Source organism: Cetorhinus maximus, chromosome 2 (assembly GCF_964194155.1).
Source record: "Cetorhinus maximus chromosome 2, sCetMax3.hap1.1, whole genome shotgun sequence".
In the NCBI taxonomy this organism is placed as follows: domain Eukaryota; kingdom Metazoa; phylum Chordata; class Chondrichthyes; order Lamniformes; family Cetorhinidae; genus Cetorhinus; species Cetorhinus maximus.
In genome coordinates, this window is record NC_135880.1 from 21,500,381 (window position 1) to 21,523,753 (window position 23,373).

Here is a 23,373-nt window from a genome sequence, read left to right on the forward strand (position 1 = left end):
GAGGTAGGGACATTACCATTGCACCACAAGACCTGTGACACTGACCAATACAAGGGTTTAACAAGATGCGAACACTAACCGAAGGTTTTAAAGACCAGGCTTCTAAACCATGAGAGGTCTCTGAAAGTAGATGGATGGTAGAACCAGCTGTAACTGGTGGATCTCCTGTGGGGTTGCTCGTGGTGAGATTCCGGATAAAATGCTCAGTTATGGAGATAAATTATGCATTAAAATGAAGGCAGAAAAGAAGTGACAAGCAAGTTTGTGGTTTGGGAAGGACTTTACATGAAATAAGATAAAACTAAGGCGCTGAATTCCTTCTCAACGCAGACTGCCCCCATCACTTAGGTAGACGAGCCAAGGAAACCCATGAAAGAATCGGTGCAAACAGTTCATTGCTCCAGGTTTCAGCATTATTCAAGAGAACTCCCACAGAAATTCACCTCCAAAGTGTTTGCTGATCAAGGTATTTAGACCAATAAGATTTAGCTGCCCATTCCAGAGACAAAAAGGGAAGAAATCTTTGTTCGCATTTGCAGTAACGCATGAATGAAATAAACCTGGCTGTCCTGAAGTCTTTAGGAAGATCCTATCAGTTAATTGGTTGCAAGTCTATCAGTGACAGAATTGTGCAGTTACAGAAACAAAGTGGTCATGAAGCAAAAAAAACTGAAAATACTGTACCCATACAATAAATCCATCTGGATCTTTAAAGAAAAAGATATGGGGCCGGGTGTTCGATTGCCTGTGGAGGCAAGATTGGTGCAGGTGCACTTTGAAAATAGCGCTCTCGGATGGCGTGCCACTCTTCCGACGCCTCTGGGACACGCTGCAATTTTCAAAGGGAGGGTTGGGGGGAGCCAACAACCCGAATTCCTCCAATTAACTTGCTGGTAAGCTCGTTGAAGAACTTGCTCAGGGGCTGGAGAGGGACAGAGCTAAATTTTCAAAGGTAAGAACAGGAAGAGCAAGCAACCTGGGATATTTTAGTGCCTAACTGTCGGAGACACAGCGGGGAGCTGTTATTTATTGTGGCTGCTGACTTAAAACCTTGCTTAAAGAAAAGGATAGTCAAACACAAAGTTGCCATCGTTTGAGCAGAGCGGCTTTATTACCTGATGAGCGAGCATTTGGAAATTTGGGTGGACCGTGAGGCTTTTGGCCCTCTACTCTCCTGCCTACTCCATTCCTTGAGGAATCGGCCATCCCAGTCATGGCTGCCATCTGCTTTCGAAAGTTACCCTCCAGAACTAGTTCACACCTGGCAACGGCATTCGGCACCAAACTCGCCTCCAGCCCAATTAGCGTCTTTGTATTTAAAAATTGAGTTTTGGCCAATGATGCGTAGGGTTGCCAACCCACCAGGATTGGCCCGGAGTCTCCAGGAATTGAAAATCAGTCTCCAGGACGCTGCTGTGCAACCCTGGAGAATGATCATCAGGGCATTTAAAAAAAAAAGTCTCTTATTTTGTCATTTTTCTTGAGCTTTTCTCTTGAAAAAGACTATTTGGCTGACAATCAAACATCATCCAATTGGGTAATGAGGTCTTTTTGCTTTCCAATTGGTGTAGGAAAGCATTACATCACAAGGATGGATGTGGTGGCTGATGAATGGCTGAAGTGTGTGGTTATATTTATATTTAATCACAGTTGGCAACCCTGTTGATGTGGGGTCAGGATCTGGAAATAATCCAGGTGTCAGCTGGTTCCCGGATTGAAAATCCAGCCCAAAATTCTTGTTTCAGGCAGAGACCCATTGTCAAAAACCATTGAAAGCGTTAACCTATTTTTTTTCTTTTCAAATTACGGCAACTGCTGTATATTTCCACGTGGTTTTGCTTTCGTTTCAGATTTGCAGCATTCGCATCTTTCTCTTTAGTTATAAACCAAATTGCCTTTTTAACAGCATTGAAATGCCTTTTATGACAAGAGGGCTACATTTGAATTTCTGGGAGTTTTTTGAGTTTCGAAGTTGTTGTAAACACACTGCATTTCTCCGACAGCACTGTGAGGATATGGGACTACACACAGGATGCCTGTATAAACGTTCTAAGTGGACACAAAGCACCAGTACGAGGTCTAATGTGGAACACTGAAGTCCCCTACCTCCTGATATCGGGCAGTTGGGACTACACTATTCGTGTCTGGGACACTAGAGATGGAACTTGTCTGGACACTGTGTACGATCATGGTGCCGATGTCTATGGTAATGGAGCATTTTGCTTTTAATAGGCAAGCTCAATCTAAGATAATAATATGCAATGGGGAATGAGAATGAAAAATTATGGGCTGAATTTTCTCCCCATCGGTGGAAGGGGGGGTTATGCGGGTGGGGCGCTAACCTGATCGGCGCCCCCGGTTGGGGACGTGCTGCCATTTTACGTGGGCGGGCCTCCCTATGTGGGCGGGAGGGTTGTTCCTGAGTTGTTCCCTGTGCTCGTTTGCGCATGTGCGCGAAAGAGCGCAGAGATCCCCTGAGGCACGGAGGTGCCTCAGGGAGATCGGTTTGACACGTGTAAATTTAAATAAAGGGAAATAAAAACTTTTAAAACATGTCCCCTCATGCAACACTGTCACATGAGCTGGGACATATGAAAGAATTATTTTTAAAATTTTTTATTGACTTTTAAAACACTTCATGAAATCCCATCCCGCTCGTGGATGAGGTTTCATGAAAAACGCGAAGGCTGCCTGGGCTCTTCGCCTGCCCCCCCCCCGCCAGCCTTAAGGTTGGACGGGCAGCTCAGATAATTTAATTAATTACTATTTAAATGGCCTTAATAGGCCTTTGACCGTGCAAGCCCGCCGACCTGAAAATCTTAACGATGCGCGGTGGTGTCGGGACACCCGCCCAACGTCACTGCGCGTCATGTTACACGTCGGCGAGCAGGCCCCGCCCCCGCTCGCCAACCGGAGAATTCTGTCCTATGTTTGAGGTGATAGTGTTATTAATCTCATCGAAACATCAATTAGAGTCTATTGTTATCTTAATCCCGAGGTGAAGTATGAAACTAGACACTGATACTTTTCTTGATAAAGAACTTAATGAACATTTAGTGAATAAAAACTACTTGATCTTTCATCCTTATGATCCTCAAGGTCCTTCTTCTGAACACTGAGTGTGAAAATGCTCTGTCTCTTCAAATTCCTTTATTATCTTTTGCAGTTGTTTGATTCTGACCGTTTGCTCGTAAAAGGGATTTTTAATTTATTACCACGGTTTGTTTGCTGAAGATGTTGCTTGTGGAATTAGTTTAAAGAATGGTTTATTTATTTTTAAAATTCATTCAATGAATCTAAGACTGACGACAGGAGTCAGTTGGGATACTCCCAGCCAGAGAAATAATCCGGGAGTCCATTTGTCTAATGAAAAACAAGGGGCTTTTGCTGTTTGATGTCAGATTCCTAGTAAATTATTAATAATAAGTATATACATAAAAATCAAAAATGTTCTGGAACACTGCTGACTGTTTATTTTGAATGGGTTAAGTAACTAGTGCTGATTATCACCACCCCTCTCCCGTTAGCTTTCAATGATTCGAGCCATTATTTCCACGGTGATATTATCAAACCCTTAATAGTGCTAATAGTGTAGATTTGGAAACAGCTGTGTGCAGTCCCACAATTCTGGCCTTTATCATTCAAAAGAGGTTAGAGCCTTAATGGGAAAAGGAACTGATGTAAAAGGTTTAACAAAAAGCTGGTCATGCACAGTGGGTCCATCAACATCTGAAAGCAAAGGATAGGGTCGGACATTGCTTGAGGCTTTCCCCACTTAACTTCTGAGTTTCTGAGGCACCGTTATGGATGAAAAGTAGGTAAAGACCAGAGGAATTTCCCCATCATTTTGGGGCATAAAACCTTTTTTATCACAATGTGCAGTGCATGAGGGAAGCTGTGGTTTACCAGAACAGTCAAAACTGAGGACATGGGCCTTATAATTCATTCAACCTGCGGCCCAAGAGGTATTAGGCCTGATGTGACCCCTTGGATCATTTTTCAATTTACATCTTTTTCTGTCATGCTCCCAATACTTTGTTTGTAAATGAAGGTTTTTACCTCTCAGTCTCTATCATGCACCTTTGTACTTATTTGCCCCATTCCCCCCCCGCCCCCCTTCCCCACAACTTGAAGGTCCTTTTTCGGGTCTCTTGAGCATCCCCGATATAATCGCTCCACTACTGATGGCTGTGCCTTCAATTGTTTAGACCCTAAGTTCTGGGATTCCTTGTCTATACCTCTCCACCTCTCTTTCTGCTTTAAGACACTCTTTAAAACCTACCTCTTTGACTAATACTACGTTATATGGCTCAGTGTCAAATTTTGCTTCATAATGGTTCTGTAAAGCCCCTTGGGATGTTTCATTAGGTTAAAAGCGCTATATAAGTTCAAGCTGTTGTTGTTTGCCTATTTTACTTTGGGGGCATGTACATGCTTTATTACCAGAGAACGAACAACACATCTCTTTGGTTAGCAGTGGTTGGGCACATAATGCCAGTCTCCTGGGATGACCCAGTCTGAACTTGCTGAGCGCCAGCAGACAGAATTCCAACTTCTGCTCAACGCTATCCTGGACGATGGTACAGATCAGAAACTGTGCAGAGGCAGGGTCAAACTTAAAGCCTCCAAACCTGTGAGGATGCACCTTGAAGCAACATGCCCCTAATCGAATCCGCACCTAATTTTGTTTATAGCAAGATATCTGCAAGATAAATGTTTTACAACTCAGGTGCTTTTTTTGCCTCATTATTATTTTTCATAGAATAGAAAGAGGCCATTCAGCCTGTCGAGTGCAGCATATTTGATAATAGTAGCTGTAGTTTTCAGAATTTAAAATTCTAACCTTGCCTTTTTGAATCTTTGCAGTAAATAACAGGAACTTAATTCCATTACCCAGGTTTGACCTGTCATCCAAACAGGCCCTTCACCATGGCATCATGTTCAAGAGACTCCACCGTGAGGCTGTGGTCATTAACACCTCTGATTTCTCCTCTCCAAATAAACATTCTGGCTGACCAACAGTGGGAGGAAATAATTGGGAACACAGGTAGGTATGTTACCTGATTACATCACGATTTATCTCTGCACCCTTCCTATTTAAAAAAAAACTCCTTGAGCATGTCTTCCTTGAGCCCTGCAATTTACTATCATAAGAAAATAAATAAACTTGGATTGTTTGACTGACCTCTTTTTTGGATAATGGAAGTTTTCTCAGTGCAGCATCAAACTAGCAACTTGGAATTCTGTTAAATCCAATTGGGATTTTGACTGGGATCCTATTCGGGGATTCACTTTTTCATCCGAGCTAAAGATATGTTCACAATAAATGATTTGCATAAGACTGTAAGAAGTAAGAGTTGGAGCAGGACATTTGATACCTCAAACCTGCTCTGCCTGAGCTCCTCAACCTCAGCTCCACCTTTCCCACACTGGGTGGAATCTTGAGCCAATCAGGCAGTTGAAGGGTCACCCGTGGGCCTTTCCCCAGGACCCGGACCTTGGGGGCGGAGTTCCTGCCTACCGTGATTGGTTGGCATCTGCGACACTGTGGGTGGGGAGCAGTGGCTGTTGCAGGAAAGACAGCCAACAGAGGCCGGTGATCGCACAGCAAGCCAGGCCAAATGTAATCCCACCCATGATGGACGCTGATGAACTAACGAGAGCACAGAAACAGAAAGTGTCAGCCACTATCTTTTAAAACAAAAGCAAAACACTGGCCACTGGAAATCCTGTAACAGAAACGGAAAGTACTGGAAATACGTAGAAGTTCAATCAGCATCTGTGGAGAGAGAGAAACAGAGTTAATGGCTGTGTTTTCCCAGCCCTGTGGAGGTGCCTCCTTTAAATCATACCCCCCTGCCCCAACCCCAGAGATGTGAGGATCATTGAGCCACAGCCTTCGAATGATGGCCTTGACAGCTATGCCACACTTACTTCTTACAACTTTAAGTCTTCAGCAGGCACCTCAACTGGAGACTCCCCAGCAGTCTCCCACCTACATCGGCAGCACCCACTTCTCCTTGTGGGGCTGCAGTCTGCCCACACCCTCGGGTGCTCTGATCGGTCCTCCCACCTCCGAAGCACCCATCAGCTAATCGGATGGGGCTTCCATAGGAAGCCAGATAATTGGCTACCTGTGGGAAGATCATGCAGGCAGACGAGGCTCGGACACCATCAGGGTCAGGACCCGCAAATGGTCCTGACCCTGACGTTGGGGCCCTGTCACCCCACCTCCCCCCAACCCCACACCCCGCCCCCCCCCCCCCCCCCCCCCCCACCACCTCCAGAATATTCAGTCCAACATTTCACGTGGATGACCTTTTACCTAAACTGGAAGATTTGAAGGTGTCAGCCAATGACACCTTTTGGGTTAAGGTCCCTCAAATGCTAGCTACACAGTATGCACAATGAAGCCTAACTAGCAGGGCACGCCACAGATGACCTGCTTCAGTAAAATCTGACCTATCTTGTTCACATTCACAATGACTTATTTCTTCAACAGGGTTGAAAATTTGGTCCTCTCAAATATGTTAATATCACCCTCTGACCGATCAGTCACGTTGGTTCTGTATGAGAATGGCAGTACAAAGAGCTTCTTCTTGAGCCAATTCACACCAAAATTAACTCTCTCTGTTTCAGATCGTGCAATGGCATCGGATGCTCCACCTCTGCTCTGTGGGAAAGTATCCCGAGATATCAAGCAAGAGCTGGATAAAATCACAAGTAATGTGCGGATAAAGAAGCTGAGATGGTTCTCTGAATGTTTGTCAGTAAGTCCTTTTATCGTCACCACTAAAGCTCATGAAGGTGCCTCATTGTTAATTCGGCAGTTAGACTTGACCTTTAATTCTTTGGCTCCTGGTTAAGCAACACCTCGATTTTAAAATTCTCATTCTTGTTTTCAAATCCCTTTTTGGCCTTGCCACTCCCTCCAACCCCACAACCCTCCAAGGTATCTACGTTCCTCTGATTCTGGCAACTGGTGCATTCCCCATTTTAATGGTAACCGTGCCTTCAGCTGCCAAGGCCGCAAGTTTTAAAATTCCTTCCCTAAATCTCTCCGCCTCTCTGCCTCGCTTTCCTCCTTTAAGACATTCCTTAAAACCTACTTCTTTCACCAAGCTTTTGGTGATCTATCTTCTTATCTGGCACAGTGTCATACTTTGATTTATAATCCTCCTGTGAAGCACTTTGGGATGTTTTACTATAAGGGTGCTATATAAATAGAAGTTGTTCTTGAAGGGAGGTCTCTCCTGGCTGTGCCCTTCTGAAGCAATTACAGACTCACCAACAGCCAAGTTTACTGCCGAAGTACTGAAGTTGATGCGGAGCCTACATAATATTGCTACAATGCTAAATTCCTCTCTCCAATCCTTTAGTAGAGTATTTATTTTAAACAGCTTCACACTTCTGCCGAATTAGTAGAGTGAAGAAATCCAAATGGATGTCTTAAACGTAATCACAAAGCTATTTAAATACAATTGTTTCACTGCTTTTACCCATGTGCTGAGGGCATCAAGGAAAGGGACATTTGCCCCAGCAACATAGTGAAGGCCCAGTGTAAAAATCGTCATTTTTTTTCATTGACTGAAAAGACGTTACTTGATAAGGGTGGGACATCCATTGTGTCTGTGCACAAAAAGCAGTTACATTCTTTTCATACATTCATAGGATGTGGGCGTCGCTGGCTGGGCCAGCATTTATTGCCCATCCCTAATTGCCCTTGTTCAGAGGGTATTTAAGAGTCAACCACATTGCTGTAGGTCTGGAGTCACATGTAGGCCAGACCAGGTAAGGACGGCAGATTTCCTTCCCTAAAGGACATTAGTGAACCAGATGGGTTTTTATGACAATCAGCAATTGTTTTGTGGTCATCATCAGACTTTTAATTCCAGATTTTTATTAAATTCAATTGAATTGGTGGGATTGATTCCTAGTGCAGTGATAAAGAGTGCTTTTACCTGACCTTTAATGCTCATTTTATTTAACTTAAATAGAGAGCTTTGTTTTATTTAAGGTAAGTAAATACTGTTGTTATCTTCAGACATGATTAGCGACCATGCCTTCAGCTGCCTGAACCCCAAGCTCTGACATTCCTTCTGTGAACCACCTTGTCTTTTTACCTCTCTCTCCTCCCTTAAGATGCCTTCCATCTTCCACCCTCAGTATACTTCAACTCATCCAAAACTCTGCTGTCCGCACTGTAACTCACACCAACTTTCATTCACACGTCAGCTCTAACCTGCTTTGACTCCTGATGCAGCAACACCTTGAATTTAAAATGTTGATCCTTGATTTCAAATCCTCCATGGGCTCACTCTTTCCTATCTCTATAGGCAGATAGATAGATAATTGGTTTATTGAAAAATCATCATAGCAGCAGGAGCCAATTTATGATGATGATACGAAACAAGTAATCATAATTCATAGGATAGGATTACACAAATATGAACATTTCAGTATACAAGTAATAAATAAATGTATACAAGTAATTACAATACACGGCAAAATGGCATTGAGGTAGAAAATCAACCACGATCTAGTTGAATGGCAAACCAGACTCGACGGGCCGAATGGCCGACTCTTGCTCCTATGTTCCTAACATGCAGATAACTTTAGTTTACAGAACAAAAACCTTCTTCAAACCCACACACCTCTTGAGACCCCCGATCTCCTTCGCATCACCATTGGCAACCATGCCTTCAGCTGCCTGAACCCTAAGCTCTGAAATTACCTCCGAAAACCTCCCCATCTTCACACCTCTCTCTCCTCCCTTAAAACGCTCCTTAAAATCTACCTCTTTCACCAAGCTTTTGATGATCTGTTCGAATGTCGCCTTATGCGCCTCAGTGTCAAATTGTCTGATGAGGCTCCTCTGAAGTGCCTTAATGTTTTACTGCCTTAAATGTGGTACATAAATGCAAGTTGCTTCAATATAAACAGAAACTCCTGGAAATACTTTGCGGTTTGCATCCTGTTTCTCTCCCTATAGCTGCTGCAAGACCTGTCAATTCTTTCAAGCATTTGTTGTTTATATTGCAGCCTTCCAACATCTGCAGTGTTTTACCTTTGCATTGTTGTTATTGACTAATACCACTCACATTGGGGAGGTGGTGGCATGGTGGTAGTGTCACTGGACTAGTGCTCTAGAGACCCAAGGTAATGCTCTGGGGACCTGGGTTTGAATCCCACCATGGCAGATGGTGAAATTTAAATTCAATAAAAATCTGGAATTAAAAGCCTGATGATGACCACGATTATCACAAAACCCATCTGGTTCACTAATACCCTTTAGGGAAGGAAATCTGCTGTCTGTGTGACTCCTAAATGCTCCCTGAACAAGAGCAATTAGGGATGGGCAATAAATGCTGGCCTAGCCAGTGATGCCCACATCCCAAGAACAAATAAAAACAATTAGTACCTGATCACTGTATTTGGATAACCCATCCACTGCTGCAAAGTGAAACAGTACAAGGAAATGCTGCTTTCTAGCAATGGATTGGCAGTGCTTCTATTTAACTTGTCCTCCAAGTACTGAATGTAATTCTCACAGGCCATTAACAGCTGGAAGGTATGTGACAGATAAATACATTTTATACAGTTAAAAAAATATCTGCTATATCCATTTTTTTTGTTGTTGGTATTTAGGAAATTTGCAAACATTTGATTGGTTCTGTGTTACTATCAACTTTTTTTTTCCCCTCAAAATGTGTATGTTCATTTAAGCCAAGAAAAGTTAAGCGACAACATTTCAGCCATGTTGCTGTAATTTGCTGGTAAGAGGTCAACAGTCTGTTTAGTGGTCTCTTTGACATTTGGCTTTCATTGCTTATAATGTCCTCCATTTTCAACTAGACCTTCCGTGCTTTGATCAATATGTAACAGGTAATCGTTCCAGATATGAAAATACTACACACAAGGAACGGTACAATAGCCTTATAGGTGTAGGTTTACAAGAATTAACCTGGGCTCTGAGGGTTAAATTACATGGAGCGATTACACAAACTAAGGTTGTATTCCCCAGAATTTACAAGGTTCAGCTGCATTACGATCCCTGTAGGGAAACTGGAAACTAAAATAACCAAATTTATTGAATGAACCCCAAATGGAGAAATCACCAACAAGATTTCACTTTTTGTAATTTTTTATTTTAACACAAATTAAACAAGCGTTAACAGGTAAATGATACTTTATATGACACTAAATAAAAAGGTAAATTTCACTTCAAATAGTCGATGCCACAAGTATACACCTTACACAACCACAAGCCCCCACATGACTCCCCATAGACATGTGGCACCATGTGCAGTTCCAAAGTTCTCTAACATAGTACGTAGGATCTCTCACTTTCTCACTCAATCAATTTGGCCCTCGGCTCATGTTCACAGGCAGCTGTATTTCATCTGAAGTCCCCAGAGATGATTTTCACCTGAACAGCACCCTCCTGCAGAACCTCCTTAGTTAGGTTCATGGCAGTCTTGATGGCAGATTCCCCAGAGACACCTTCATCCTGAACCCTTAATAAATGCCATTAAACAGTCAGTCAGCTCTGGCAAACCTGAAGCAAAAAAGTAAAATTGTCCAACTTACAACCCCTGCTCTAACCCTGGCTTCACCTTTCTGACCTGTTCAACTGTATTACATATACATAGCACCTTATAAATGTGCCTTCTCTGTTCTTCCCACTGCTACAACTCTCCTTCCTCTGTAATTTGCCTTTGTGTCTGACCACACAACTTTTACATCTTAACTTCCTTCCTGTTGGTACTATTTCCAGGGCAAGGGTCACTGGATCACATGAACCACTATTTTTTATTATTCAAGAAAATTGCAACTGACCCCTTTACAATTCATGTAAATTCTTAACAGACCTTTTCAAACTTTCATAAACACAACTAAAGATTCCACAGGCATTCTGAAGAAATTACAAATCCTCCTGCTGCACTGTTTCCGGGTCAAAGGCCATCACAGGGATAACTTCATTGAAGTGTTCAAGGTATCAAGGAGGGACAGAGAGGATAAGCAGAGAGAAACTATTTCCACTGGCTGGGAAGTCTAGGACTGCAGAGGGGTGGTGGGTGGGGGGTGTGGTAAAGTTTAAAACTTTGAGCTGGAGCTTTCAGGAGCGGAATTAGGAAATGGACCTACACAAAAATGATAGCAATTTGGACCGCAATCCGGAGACGCAATTGATGCTAGATCAGTCGTTAATTTTAAATCTGAGATTGATAAAATTTTTGTTAACCAAAAGTAATGAGGTATAAGGGGCCTCGGCGGTTAGAAGAGTGATATCGCAGATCAATCTTGATCTCATTAAATGGTGAAACAAACTTGAGTGGTTCAATGATCTAAATACGTGCCTGTGTACTTTTTAGCCCCCAGGAGGCAGTAAGAATCTCTGGGACTTGGTGGCTGTGTTAAAAAACCAGGATGACAGTCTACTTCCTCAAAACTACTGCAAAGGAATAATGCACATGAAACATCTGGTCAGGTTCAAAACTGTAAGTAACGTTTGCAGAGGGTTTATCACACCGTTTCAAATTAAACCTGGTATCTCAAATTAAAGATAGGCTCACAAAGGAAAATATTTGACCAATGTAAAAGTAATTAAATAATGAAAGGATAATGTACTGTGATTCAAATATCAGCAAGGTCAGGACTGACATATGTGGCTCGATGTTATGCTGTACGATTAGAAGTAACGAACAGGCGAAAAGGTTGAATTCCTTTGCCTGTTATTTTTCTTAAAAAATTATGGCCACAATGCCACAAAGTGTTTTCAAAGGCAGCAAATAGATTCACAAGAGAACTAAGATGTAATTTCCCATTTGGGAACATACAGTAACAAAGTCGTTATGTTACATTTTATTATTTGTTCTTGGGATGTCAGTGTTTCTGGCTAGGCCAACTTTTATTGCCCATTCCTAATTGCTCTTGAGAAGATGGTAATGAGCTGCCTTCTTAAACTGTCGGAGTCCATGTGGTCATTGGTGATGGAGGCCACTGTCCATCAATTCAAGGTCGACATCCACTTAGGGTCACAAGTTTCTGCCGTGGGACTACATGTGACTGAACAGGCCAATTCTCGACCCACAGACCTTTGGGAACATGGGGCAGGATGTCCCACAAGATAGTGGTCTTCAGAATGCCGGATTTGCTTTCTTTTCTGTCCTTCTCCGCCGCCGCTCTACCTCACCATTAAGACATTGGGATTCAAAGTGTGATGCAGCTTGATGGATAGGTTGTTGCCATTTCGAATGATTGGTAGAGAGCTCCTGCCAGTCCCACACTGCCGACAAGGTGTGCTCAGCATGGCCTCATTATAATAGACACTCTCTTACACCAAAAAGACAAATACAAAACCACATGGAGGTATTCTAGCTCAAAGCATTGGCACTTCTGGATTATGTCATTGTTCAGTTCAAAGATCTCAATGATGTCTTTTTCACTCTGTATTAATGTCAATGCTGCAGCACTTCAAGGAGAGCTTCAGTGTGTCTTTGAAGCATTTTCTTTGTCCTCTCTTGGAACATTGACCATTTGAGAATTGAGAAAACAGGACCTGGAGGAGGAAACACTTTTCGACCACCTGGACACAGTTTCCAGCCCATCAAAGTTGATTTTGCAGGAGTTTTGCCTGAATGCTTGTGGACCTGGCTTCAGGAAGGAAATGAGAATTTGTTTGACAGTCCTCCCGTTGAATCTGGAGAGTGTGGCGCAGGCATTGCTGATAGAATTTCTCTAGCACTCTCATGTATCGCTGATCCAAGTTTCATTGCAGTACAGGAGTATGGTGATTACAACTGTCCTGTACACTGGGACTTTTGTTGACTTGCGGAGGTCTTTGTTGTCAAACAGTCGCTGCCGTAGTTTGTAGAAGGCTGAGCTGGTGCAGCTGAAACTGTGTTGGATCTCCTTGTCAATTGTGGAGGCCTTTCGAGAGACGTAAGCTGCTGTTGTTTGGGAAGTGCTCAACATATTCCAAAGTCTCTCCGTCAACACATCTGGGAGATGGAATATTTGGCTGACCAGGTGAGAGTTGATATGAGTTTTGTTTTGGCCATATTCGAGGACAGGCCGAGTTACTTGTATGAAGAATTGAAGAGATCGAGATTGGCTTGCAAATTTGGTGCAAAGTGGACAACAGCACTGCAGTCATCCATAAACTGTAGATCTTGTACGTCTCTGGTGGTCAGTTTAGTTTTGGCAAAGAGGAGGCTGAGGTTAAAGAAGTTAAACGTAACCAATATGCCACCGTCATCAGTGCTTATGCCCAGACCCTTGACTCTGATGAAGATGTTAAGGAAAAGTTCTGTTCTGACCTTGATCCCAAAAGAAGAAGAGACCTTACTTCTGGGGAACTTTAATGGGGTGGGAAAAGCCAAAACAAATGGCATCCACCTACTGACAAGGTGTGCTCAGCATGGCCTCATTACAACAGACACCCCCTCACGCCATAAGGATCATGTCATTGCTCGGGTCAAAGATCTCAGTGATGTTGGTATCACTCAAAATAATTGATCTTTTGGTACAAAAATGAACAGCCTTCATTGTGTTACGCAGCAACCCAAGGCTATAAGTCAAGCAGGCAGCATTCCAACAGCTCCATCTAGTATAAGTACAGCCACGGTGCTGTTAGGAAGGGTGTTCCAGGTTTTTGATGCAGCAATAGTGAAGGAACGGTGAGTGACCTGGAGGGGAAGTTGTAGATGGCAGTGCTCCCACGCACTTGCTGCCCTTGTTCTTCTAAGTGGTAGAGGCCGTGGGTTTGGAAGGTTCTGATGAAGGTAAGTTGCTGCAGTGCATCTTACAGATGGTACACAGTGCTGCCAATGTGTGCCAGTGGTGTAGGAAATTAATATTTACGGTAGTGGATGGGGTGCCATTCAAGCAGGCCACTTTGTCCTGGATGGTTTTGAGCTTTTTGAGTATTATTGGAGCTGCACTCATCCGGCAAAGGAAGAGTATCCCATCACACTCCTGGCTTGTGCCTTGTGGAAAGTTTTTGCGGGGTCAGGAGGTGAATTACCCACCGCAGAATTCCCAGTGTCTGACCTGTTCTTGTAGCCGGTATTTATATGGCTGGTCCAGTTAAGTTTATGGCCACTGGTAACTCCCCAAGATGTTGATAGTGCGGGTTCAGCGATGATGATGCTATTGAATGTCAAGGGGAGATAGTTAGATTCTCCCTTGTTGGAGATGGTCATTGCCTGACACTTGTGAGGCAATGACTGGACTAATGATGTGGAGACACGCGTTCAAATCCCACCATGGCAACTGGGGAATTTAAATTCAATTAATTTTTTAAACCTGGAATAAGAAGTTAGAATCAGTAACGATGACAGTGGAACTACTAAATTATCCTAAAAACCCATCCAGTTCACGAATGTCCTTTAGGGAAGCAAATCTACCGTCCTTACCTTATCTGGCCTATATGTGACTCCAGCCTTACAGCAACATGGTTGACTCTTAACTACCCTCTGAAATGGCCGTGCAAACCACTTGACTGCACCGAAGAAGGTAGCTCACCTTCACCTTCTGTGGGGCAGTTAGGGATGGGCAACGAATGCTGGCCTTGCTAGTGACACCACATCTTGTAAATGAATCAAAAGAAAATGAGTTATTTTAAACCCTGATATCACTGCTGGTCATCTCAGCCCCGTAACTCATAATTTCGCATCTTCTGTGCACTTCCTGGAAAAATTAGCCAGACCAGTTGCTGTTTCCTTTTACAGTTCTCAGCAACATAATAGTCAGGTTTTTTTTATTCATTCACGGGATCTGGGTTAGGCCAGCATGTATTGCCCATCCCTAATTGCACCTTGAGAAGGTGGCGGTGAGCTGCCTTCTTGAACCGCTGCAGTCCATGTGGTGTAGGTACACCCATAGTGCTGTTAAGGAGCGAGTTCCAGGATTTTGACCCAGCGACAGTGAAGGAACGGCGATATATCTCCAAGTCGGGATGGTTCTGAAGCACGTATTTTTAAATTCCTTCTCAGGAGTTGGGTGTCGCTGGTAAGGACATCGCTTGATGAACATCCCTAGTTGCACTGAAAAGGTGGTAGCGGTGTTGGTCCACCTTCTTGAACTGCTGCAGTCCGTATAGTATTGTTTCAGTTTGATATGATTGAGAAGCTTGCTTGGCCACTTCAGAGGACAATTAAGAGTCAACTGTGTTGGTGTGGGGCTGAAGTCACATATAAGCCAGACCGAATAAGGAAAACTAGTTTTCTTACCTAAGGAAAAAAATTGGTTACAGGTCGAGTATCCTTTATCTGAAAACAGAAAAACGAAAGCATCCAAAACCACACACTTTTTTAACCTCATCGACCTTTAGCTCAGGAAGTCTAGTTGTTTGTCAGCACTCGCACTTTTTGTAGTGAATGTGTCAAAGGAACTTATTACAGGTACTCTGTATTTATTATTCAGTGACACAACCTACTTTTCTAGCCATTTGCTTTACTTTAGGCTATAGCTAGCCTAGGCTTAGGCTATTGTAATGTAAGTTTATATGCGATACCCGAAAACGGAAATTATCTGAAATCCGAAATACAATTGGCCCCGGGGGTTTCGGATAAAGGATACTCAACCTGTAACTTCATTGTCACTTTTACTGATACTATCTTTCTTTTTCACTTTTTGATACTTTTTAAACTGAATCAAAACTCCCAAAAATTGCCATGGTGGAATTTCACTCCATGTTCTCTGGCTTATTTGTCCAGGAACGTAACCGCTGCACTACTGTACCCTTAATTCTGAATTTGAGTCAGGAAAAGAATAAGAGAATATATCGAATATATATATATAGCAAGGATCCTAATGAAGTGCACAACTTTGGCAAAACATGGGTGATTACCCAAAGTTTTCATTGATGCAAGTTTGCAGTCACGTCCAAATGGAATATCGAGTGGAGTGCAAGAATTTGCTAGAATCCTAGAAAAGGAGGAGACCATTCAGCCCATTGAGTCTGTGCTGGCTCTTTTTAAGAGCAACCCAGTTGCTCCTGCTCGCGGGTCCTTTCCCTGTTTCCCTGCAGTATTTTTCTCCTTCAAGTGTTTGTTCCCTTTTGAAGGAACTATTGAATCAGCATCCACCATATCAATGTCAGATAATGTATTCCAAATCCTCACCACTTGTCACGTAGAGAGGTTTACCTCACGTTACCTCTGGCCCTTTTGCCAGTCACCTCAACTCTGTGCCCTCGCGTTATTGACCCTTCAGCGATTGGAAACAACGGACGGGATTTAATCGGCTGGATGGGGCCCCACCCACCGACTGCAGAACTGGGCGAGGTACCTCTGTCAGTTCCGAGGAGGAAGCTCCACAGTATTAAATGCCCTTCGGGCACTTAAGTGGCCAGCGGGATTCCCCGGATTTAGGACCTTGGCAGCGGAAATCAGAGGCCGGCAGCTTCTCATTGCCATTAGCGCCACTGGGAGCAGTGGCAGCTGCCAGAAATGCACCCACCAGCACCGCAGGATCGCCGAGGGACCCCAGGCCAAAGGCGAGTGAGTAAGTGTGAAATGAGGTGTTTCAGAGGCAAGGGAACAGGAGCGGCTTTTATTGGTTCCCTCGATCGGGTACCAAGTGCCTGATAATGAGAGACACCCTCCGGTTGGCTGGGTGGCCTTCAGGAGGCACAGGAACCCATTTAATATCTGACCCACCACTAGCTTGCAGTGCGCTCAGGGATAATGGGTGCCAATTGGCTCATTAATGAGCCTAATTGACATCCCGCCACTGGCGCCGTCTGGGAATTTTGCATTATCCCCATCTGCCCTCCGACTTAATTGAGGGAGATTTTATCAATGCCAGGAGTCTGAGCAGGGTCCTCTCCTACAATTAACCACAGCAGCGATGATACCACCACTGACGCAGCACCCCCACCCAACACACCCCACTGCGCACCCCCCCCCCAACCCCCCCCCCACCGCCCAACCAACGGGCTGCAATAAATTCCATCCAATTTCCCTTTATTTCTCTTGCTTTTCTTAATTGAAGCACATCAATTCTCAGTTAAGTCATCTGAAGCTGATGCATAATCCACTGGTGCACTCTCATCCTTGATCTAACACCTCCTGCAGTCGTCCCAAAAGGTAGGCCTGAGGACGTCTTTGTGGGGGGGCGGGGGGGAGGTTGGGCGGGAAGGGACAACATCTCAGTTGTCCCACCCAAAGGGGGTTTATGCCATGTTTCAATGGAGGGAAGAAATGATGAGCCAAGTGTACAAAACGAGCATGTTATTCAGAATCGGTTAGCGATACATAAAAATTAACATCGCCTTTGAAATAGTTAACGTGACTTTTTTTTATAAAACCATCACTCTTTCTTACATTTATATCTACTCTTAGCCTTGCCCTCGAGATGAACATTGACTATCATACGTGAATTGTTTAAAGTTAAATTTATTTTGATTAGTCTAAAGCTCAAGAGTTAACAACTGTGAAGATGTCCAAGTTTGGAGGTGGAGTTGGCGCTCCAAGCAAAGAGGAGAGGCTGAAGGAGGCGGCTGAGATTCACCTGCGACTGGGGCAGATCCAGCGATACTGTGAGCTAATGGTGGAACTCGGGGAGGTAAAGCCCTTAGCAGTGACAATCGATCAGGAATTGAGTGGCACGGTTGTTTAAGAACTCACGCACACCTCAAATTTCCACATGGCTTCACTCCATCACCCACCAGAACTCGAGAAAAATGGCTATATTTGCAGTTTCTAGATGGTTTTCACTGAATCTTCAGCAGATCAGGAAATCTCTGTGTAGATTCTACCATACAGTGTTCTCACCTGTGGGACTTGAGTTTAAATTCATTCAAGTAGATGTAGGATAAATGTGTTCTTTCTCTGGTAGCTGGGTTTAAATATAATTAATATGGACCATGTTAGTGCTGGTCCCTGTGGATCCAAATGCACAAACCACCTGTCATTTAGCACAAATTGACACTAATTGAATAACATTAATGCAATTAACACAGATAATACAATTAAATGCTGAAGCCATGTTTAGTGCAGTCGGATAACTCCACTGGGGTTAAGGCTATCTTCTATCTGTCTGTTGGAAGTGAACACATGCTGCAACTATCCTGACTGCAGCTCATGTCGGTAGTAGCTGTGAGGCTATTCTCTATTCCTGAGCAACATTTACTGACCACAATGCCTACTGATTCACTCAAAAATGTCTTAACAACTGGCCCCTGGATAGTCCATTTGGCAAAACCAGAAAACAGCTGAGCCCGATACCAACAGGCCCCAGATTCAATCGACTAGCTGGTTGCGTGAGAGATGTTTAAATTGCCCTGAGCTTGGGGAGGAGAGAATCAGCCAGGTCATTGCTGATGGCGAGTGTGATTATGTAGACATAGCTGGGTGTGGCATTGCTGCCTGGCACAATCAAATTGCAATGCCACATGTATTGTCTTGGTTCAGGCATAAAGAATAGCCACAGGAGCCAATATAACAACATAGACCACAGCAAAACAGAATAGGAGTATTTTCATAAGGGGAGAGCTCCTACGCACATTCAAAAAATAGATTCTGTCCATCACTCTTCAGACTTCACACTTTCGTGACAGGTGCAAAAAAACTTTGAGAGAAGTATTTTTTTTTTAAAAAAAGGAAGAAAGATTTCCAGACATTCCCTTCTGTTGCCATCCCACAGCCTTCCCACAACTTTCCCTGTGGATTGCATCTTGATATGGAAGGTAGGCTGCAAATAGCCATTCGATAGCACGGATCTTGAGTATTGCTGAAAAAAGAGACAGGCTTTCACAACTTTTCGTCTTGCACTCATCAGGATAGACACAAAAATGCCAAATTTCAAAGGGAACAACAATTTACACTGCTTTTTAAAAGGGGTGCTAATTGGTTGGCAAGTCAACTCTGATTGGTCGAGATGTTGTCATGGCGAATGCACCTGGAAGCTACTGTCCCTCATACTTTTGTTTATAAAAAAAATATGCAATTTCTGGGCATATTCCTTTTGCCTGCAGAGAACAGGTCAGGCTCACGATGTTGCTCACTTACACTTGCTAAAAACTACTTATGTTCATATACAGGGACCTGTCCTCTGCAGGCAAAGGGAATATGCCTAGAAATTGCACATTTTATTTATAAACAGAAGTATGGGGGAACAATAGCTCCCTGGTGCATTCGCCTTGGCAACATCTCGACCAATCAAAGCCGACTTGCCGATCAATCAAAGCCAACTTGCCAACCAATCGGCACTCCTTTTCTCAAGCAGTATAAATTGTTATTCCCTTTGAAATTTGGCATTCTTGCATCTGTCCTGATGAATGCAAGACAAAAAGCTTCGACAGCACGTCTCTTTATTTCAGCAGTACTCAAGTTAGGCTCCCATGACCCCGAGAGCTATGCTGGCAGGGGTACAAGTCCTGTTAGGACGACCCAAGCCAGGTAGGTCAAATAGTAGGAGCCAGACTAAAGGCAGCCCATGCACTCTCCTGAGAGGGGATGAGTCAGGCAAAGGACATGTCTATGCTAAGATGTCTTTTGTCACAAAAATAGCCCAGTGACATGAGCATGTTACAGACTTGCAAATGCCGAGAGTAACTGTGGAAAGTCACAATATGTTGGATGTATGGCTGAAGAAAGCTTTGTGCCAGTCACCACAGGAGATTCTAACAAGCTAAGTAAAACAGCCTCTAATTGGCCTTGGGCAGTGTTTAAGAAGACCTGCCCTTTAAATGATCTTAGCGTGCATAATTATACCTTGAGACCTTAAAGGGACATGACAAGTTACACACAACTCCCTCTGCCTGGGAAATAAGGGCTCAGCTAGATGGCACAATTCAAAAATAAGGTGCTTCCCATTTAATACAGATGAGGAGGAATCCCTTCTGTCAGAGCGCCATTAGACTTTGGAATCCTCTTCCACAGAGAGCCGTGGAGGCAGGGTCATTGAATATATTCAAGGCTGAGTTAGACAGATTTTTGATTGACAAAGAAGTCAAGGGTTGTGGGGGCTGGGCAGGAAAGTGGAGTTCAGGCCACAATCAGAACCGATGTGACCTTATCAAATGATAGAACAGGCTCGATGGACCGAATAGCCTACTCCTGCTCCCATTTCTTGTGATCTTTATTTATGAATCTTCGCTGCCAGTGTTGAGCTTTGTTGTTTGGGAGTGTGGTTGAGGATAGGCCTATAAAATATCAACCCTAATTCTGTGACCTGCCCTTGCAAGGTTGCTTTCAACAAAGAGCCTTGAAAAATGACTATAATGTGTGGTTTTGTTGGAATTTTTGTTGTGAGATATCTCGGCACTCATTCCCTGCTAAAGCTTTCGAACTGAAATAGAAACATCATAATTTGCAACACAAAAGGGAAGTTATTCAGCCCATCTTGGCTGTGCTCTCTCTCCATGGGCCTTGTATCATCATCTGCCTACCCTTCCTTTAAAAGATGCAAGGTCTCTGGGCCAAACTATTTGCTGTGGTAAAACTATAGTTTGAACAGAGGCCATAGTGTATGTCAATGTCCAAAAGAAATGTTTAAAAAGTAATTTATGTGGTAAGAGTGTGGAAAACCTGCCTCAATATCTCTTTGTATTTTGCGTAAGTAATTGTCACCTTTTCTGAATTTTGAGAACCATTCTAGATTAAGGAAGCATTGTCTTCATGAAAAAGTATTTGACAAGCACCTTTAAGTGTTATCAGATTGACATTTTACACATAATGAGGCGATGACAGAATTCCGGGTAACTCATGTTGTTATGTGCTTGTAAAGCAATGAAAAAAGATTGACCAAACTGTTTTTCATGTAAACAGTTCCCCCTTTAACAGAATAGTTTCTTGTGTATCCATTGTGCTTTGCAATAATGAGTAGCGAGGAGGCCATTTTAACCTAAGTTGCCAGGTGGTGAGCGCATGGGATGGGGTCCAATGGTTGAAGGTAGGAGGAGCCACGAAAATCAATATTCTGTCTAGCAACAGATGACAACTTTCCATGTTACTCATGATCAGATCTGGCAAATGATTCCTTCTTTGCATTAAAAGATAATTCACCCTCATTACAAAAAGTCCAAAGTGTTTTTATATTGTGTGTGTGGAGCAGGATTTAAACAACCAAAAATAACTTGGCATTTTAAAATTATACATAAAATGTTCTTTGCAGGGAGATGAACTAAAAGGTAGAAAGAGCAGAATCGCCATGGCAACACCTAAGCCTAGTACTTTATCTTGTCTTCCTCTGACATTGTTATCAGAATTGAAATAGGTGACAGTGTGCCAAGGTTGCTGTGATATTTATAAGAGACATTTGAGGAACGAAGAGTCTGTCTGAGTGAGATAATCTTTATTGGTTTTTCAGTGGGATAAAGCGCTATCAGTGGCACCAGGGGTATCAATGAAATACTGGAGGAAGCTGATGCAAAGGTGAGCACTTTTTTTTGTGTGGAGTTATGCAATGATTCCAAGTAATCTGTTGAATGACCATTTGGCTCACAGGTCTATTCTCCCAGTGTCTTGGCCAACATTTCACCCTCATTCAAAATAACATAGATTTGTTACTCAAGCTCATCTTGTAGGGCACTGCCAGCTCAGAGTTGGCATCATATCTGCTGACCTAGCAGCAGTTACTGCACGCCACAAGCATTAGGAAATTCTGGTCGGTCCTGTGACATAGCCCCATTTCTAATGAGACTGTTTGATGTGACAAAGCACCATATAAATGCAAGCATTACTATCATCAACTTACGTTTATGGAACTAAAAACATGTAACTTGATCATGCGTGTGTGATGAATGTCTACACCTTCAGAAACAATTTAAAGATGAATGTTACAGTGCAAATATGGGAAATCCTTGTTTACAGACAAACGTAGTCTCAAATCCACTTGCACAGAATGTATTATAGATCTGTAGATACAGAACATTGTCGCAATGTTGGCATGCAGTCAACAATCAATATTTATCTATTTTTTAATCCATTTTTTACGGGGATGTGGGCATCACTGGCTAGGCCAGCATTTATTGCCCATCCCTAATTGCCCTTGAGAAGTTGGTGGTGAGCTGCCTTCTCGAACTGCAGCAGTCCATGTGGTGTACGTACACTTACTGTGCTGTTAGGGAGGGAGATCCAGGATTTTGACCAGGATTTTGCTGCTTGTTATGTACCTAAACTGGACATGTAATTCTTTTCAATCTTGTCTTTAAGCTACTCAAGCAGTTGCCCCTTTCACTAAACCAACATCAACAAGGTGAGAATAATGGGAGACAAATTATTAAAACATGTAAGGCCCTATTCTAAAATTCTTTGTAAGAAAGAAATGAAAGAATTTGCATCTATGCATAATGCACCTAGTTATATCCACAGGATGTTCCAAAGCACTTAGTGACAATGGGATTATTTTGGAAATGCAATCATTTTGGTTATATCGGTGAGACGCTGGCAAAGTGGTAATGTCACTGGACTAGTAATCCAGACGCCCAGGCTAATGTTCTGGGTCATGGGTTCAAATCCCACCACGGCAGCTGATGGAACTTAAATTCAATTAATAAATCTGGAATTGAAAAGCTCATCTCAGTAATGGTGACCACAAAACCATCACGCTGATTGTCATAAAAACCCACCTGGTTCAGGGAAGGAAATCTGCTGCCACACGTGACTCCAGACCCACAGCAATGCGATTGACTCTTAGCTGCCCTCTGAAATGGTGTAGCAAGCCACTCAGTTCAAGGACAATTAGGGAAGGGCAACAAACGCTGGCCTTTCCAGTGATGGCCCAATCCCATGAAAGAATAAAAAAGTAGGTAAACAAGGCAGCCACGTTGCACACAACAAGATCCCACAAACAACAAAGCAATAAATGATTAAATAACTTATTGAACATGAAAAATAATTGAAGCTGCATGCTGTCACATCCAAGTTTATCAAGATACTACAAATTGCTGAAATACTTAGGTTCAGAAGATGGAAAAGAATGAAGGGGCAGATCATACATTTGGAGGGTGGTAGCACAGTGGTAATGTTACTAAACGAGTAATCAGTGGCTCGGAGGACATGAGTTCAAAACCCAACACAGCAGCTGGGGGAATTTAAATTCAATCAATTAATAATGGTCCTGAAACATCTGGATTATCATAAAAACATATCTGGTTCACTAATGTCCTTCAAGGAAGGAAATCTGCCACCCTTACCCAGCCTGGCCTACAGATGACTTCAGATCCACAGCAATGTGATTGATTGTTAACTTCCCTCTGAACTGGCCTAGCAAACCACTCAGTTGTGTCAAACTACTAGAGGGGAAAAAGCACTGTGAATGTGCCTGCACCACATGGACTGCAGTGGTTCAAGAAGGCGGCTCACCACTACCTTCTCAAGGGCAATTAGAGATGGGCAAGCGATGCTCCTATCCCAAAAA

The 23,373-nt window shown here is 43.2% G+C and overlaps 1 protein-coding gene across 6 annotated transcripts in view; it reads left to right on the plus strand.

Moving 5' to 3' along the window:
* Positions 1–23,373, plus strand: part of wdr17 (WD repeat domain 17) — a 114,847-nt gene that overhangs the window by 26,476 nt on the left and 64,998 nt on the right. For all 6 annotated transcript variants that reach the window (XM_078561690.1, XM_078561674.1, XM_078561664.1 and 3 more), the window contains 6 exons: positions 2,004–2,206; positions 4,898–5,047; positions 6,640–6,770; positions 11,376–11,501; positions 17,419–17,574; positions 21,322–21,386. In XM_078561690.1, the coding sequence (XP_078417816.1) occupies positions 2,004–2,206; positions 4,898–5,047; positions 6,640–6,770; positions 11,376–11,501; positions 17,419–17,574; positions 21,322–21,386 (831 nt within the window). The remainder of the gene's footprint in view (positions 1–2,003; positions 2,207–4,897; positions 5,048–6,639; positions 6,771–11,375; positions 11,502–17,418; positions 17,575–21,321; positions 21,387–23,373) is intronic.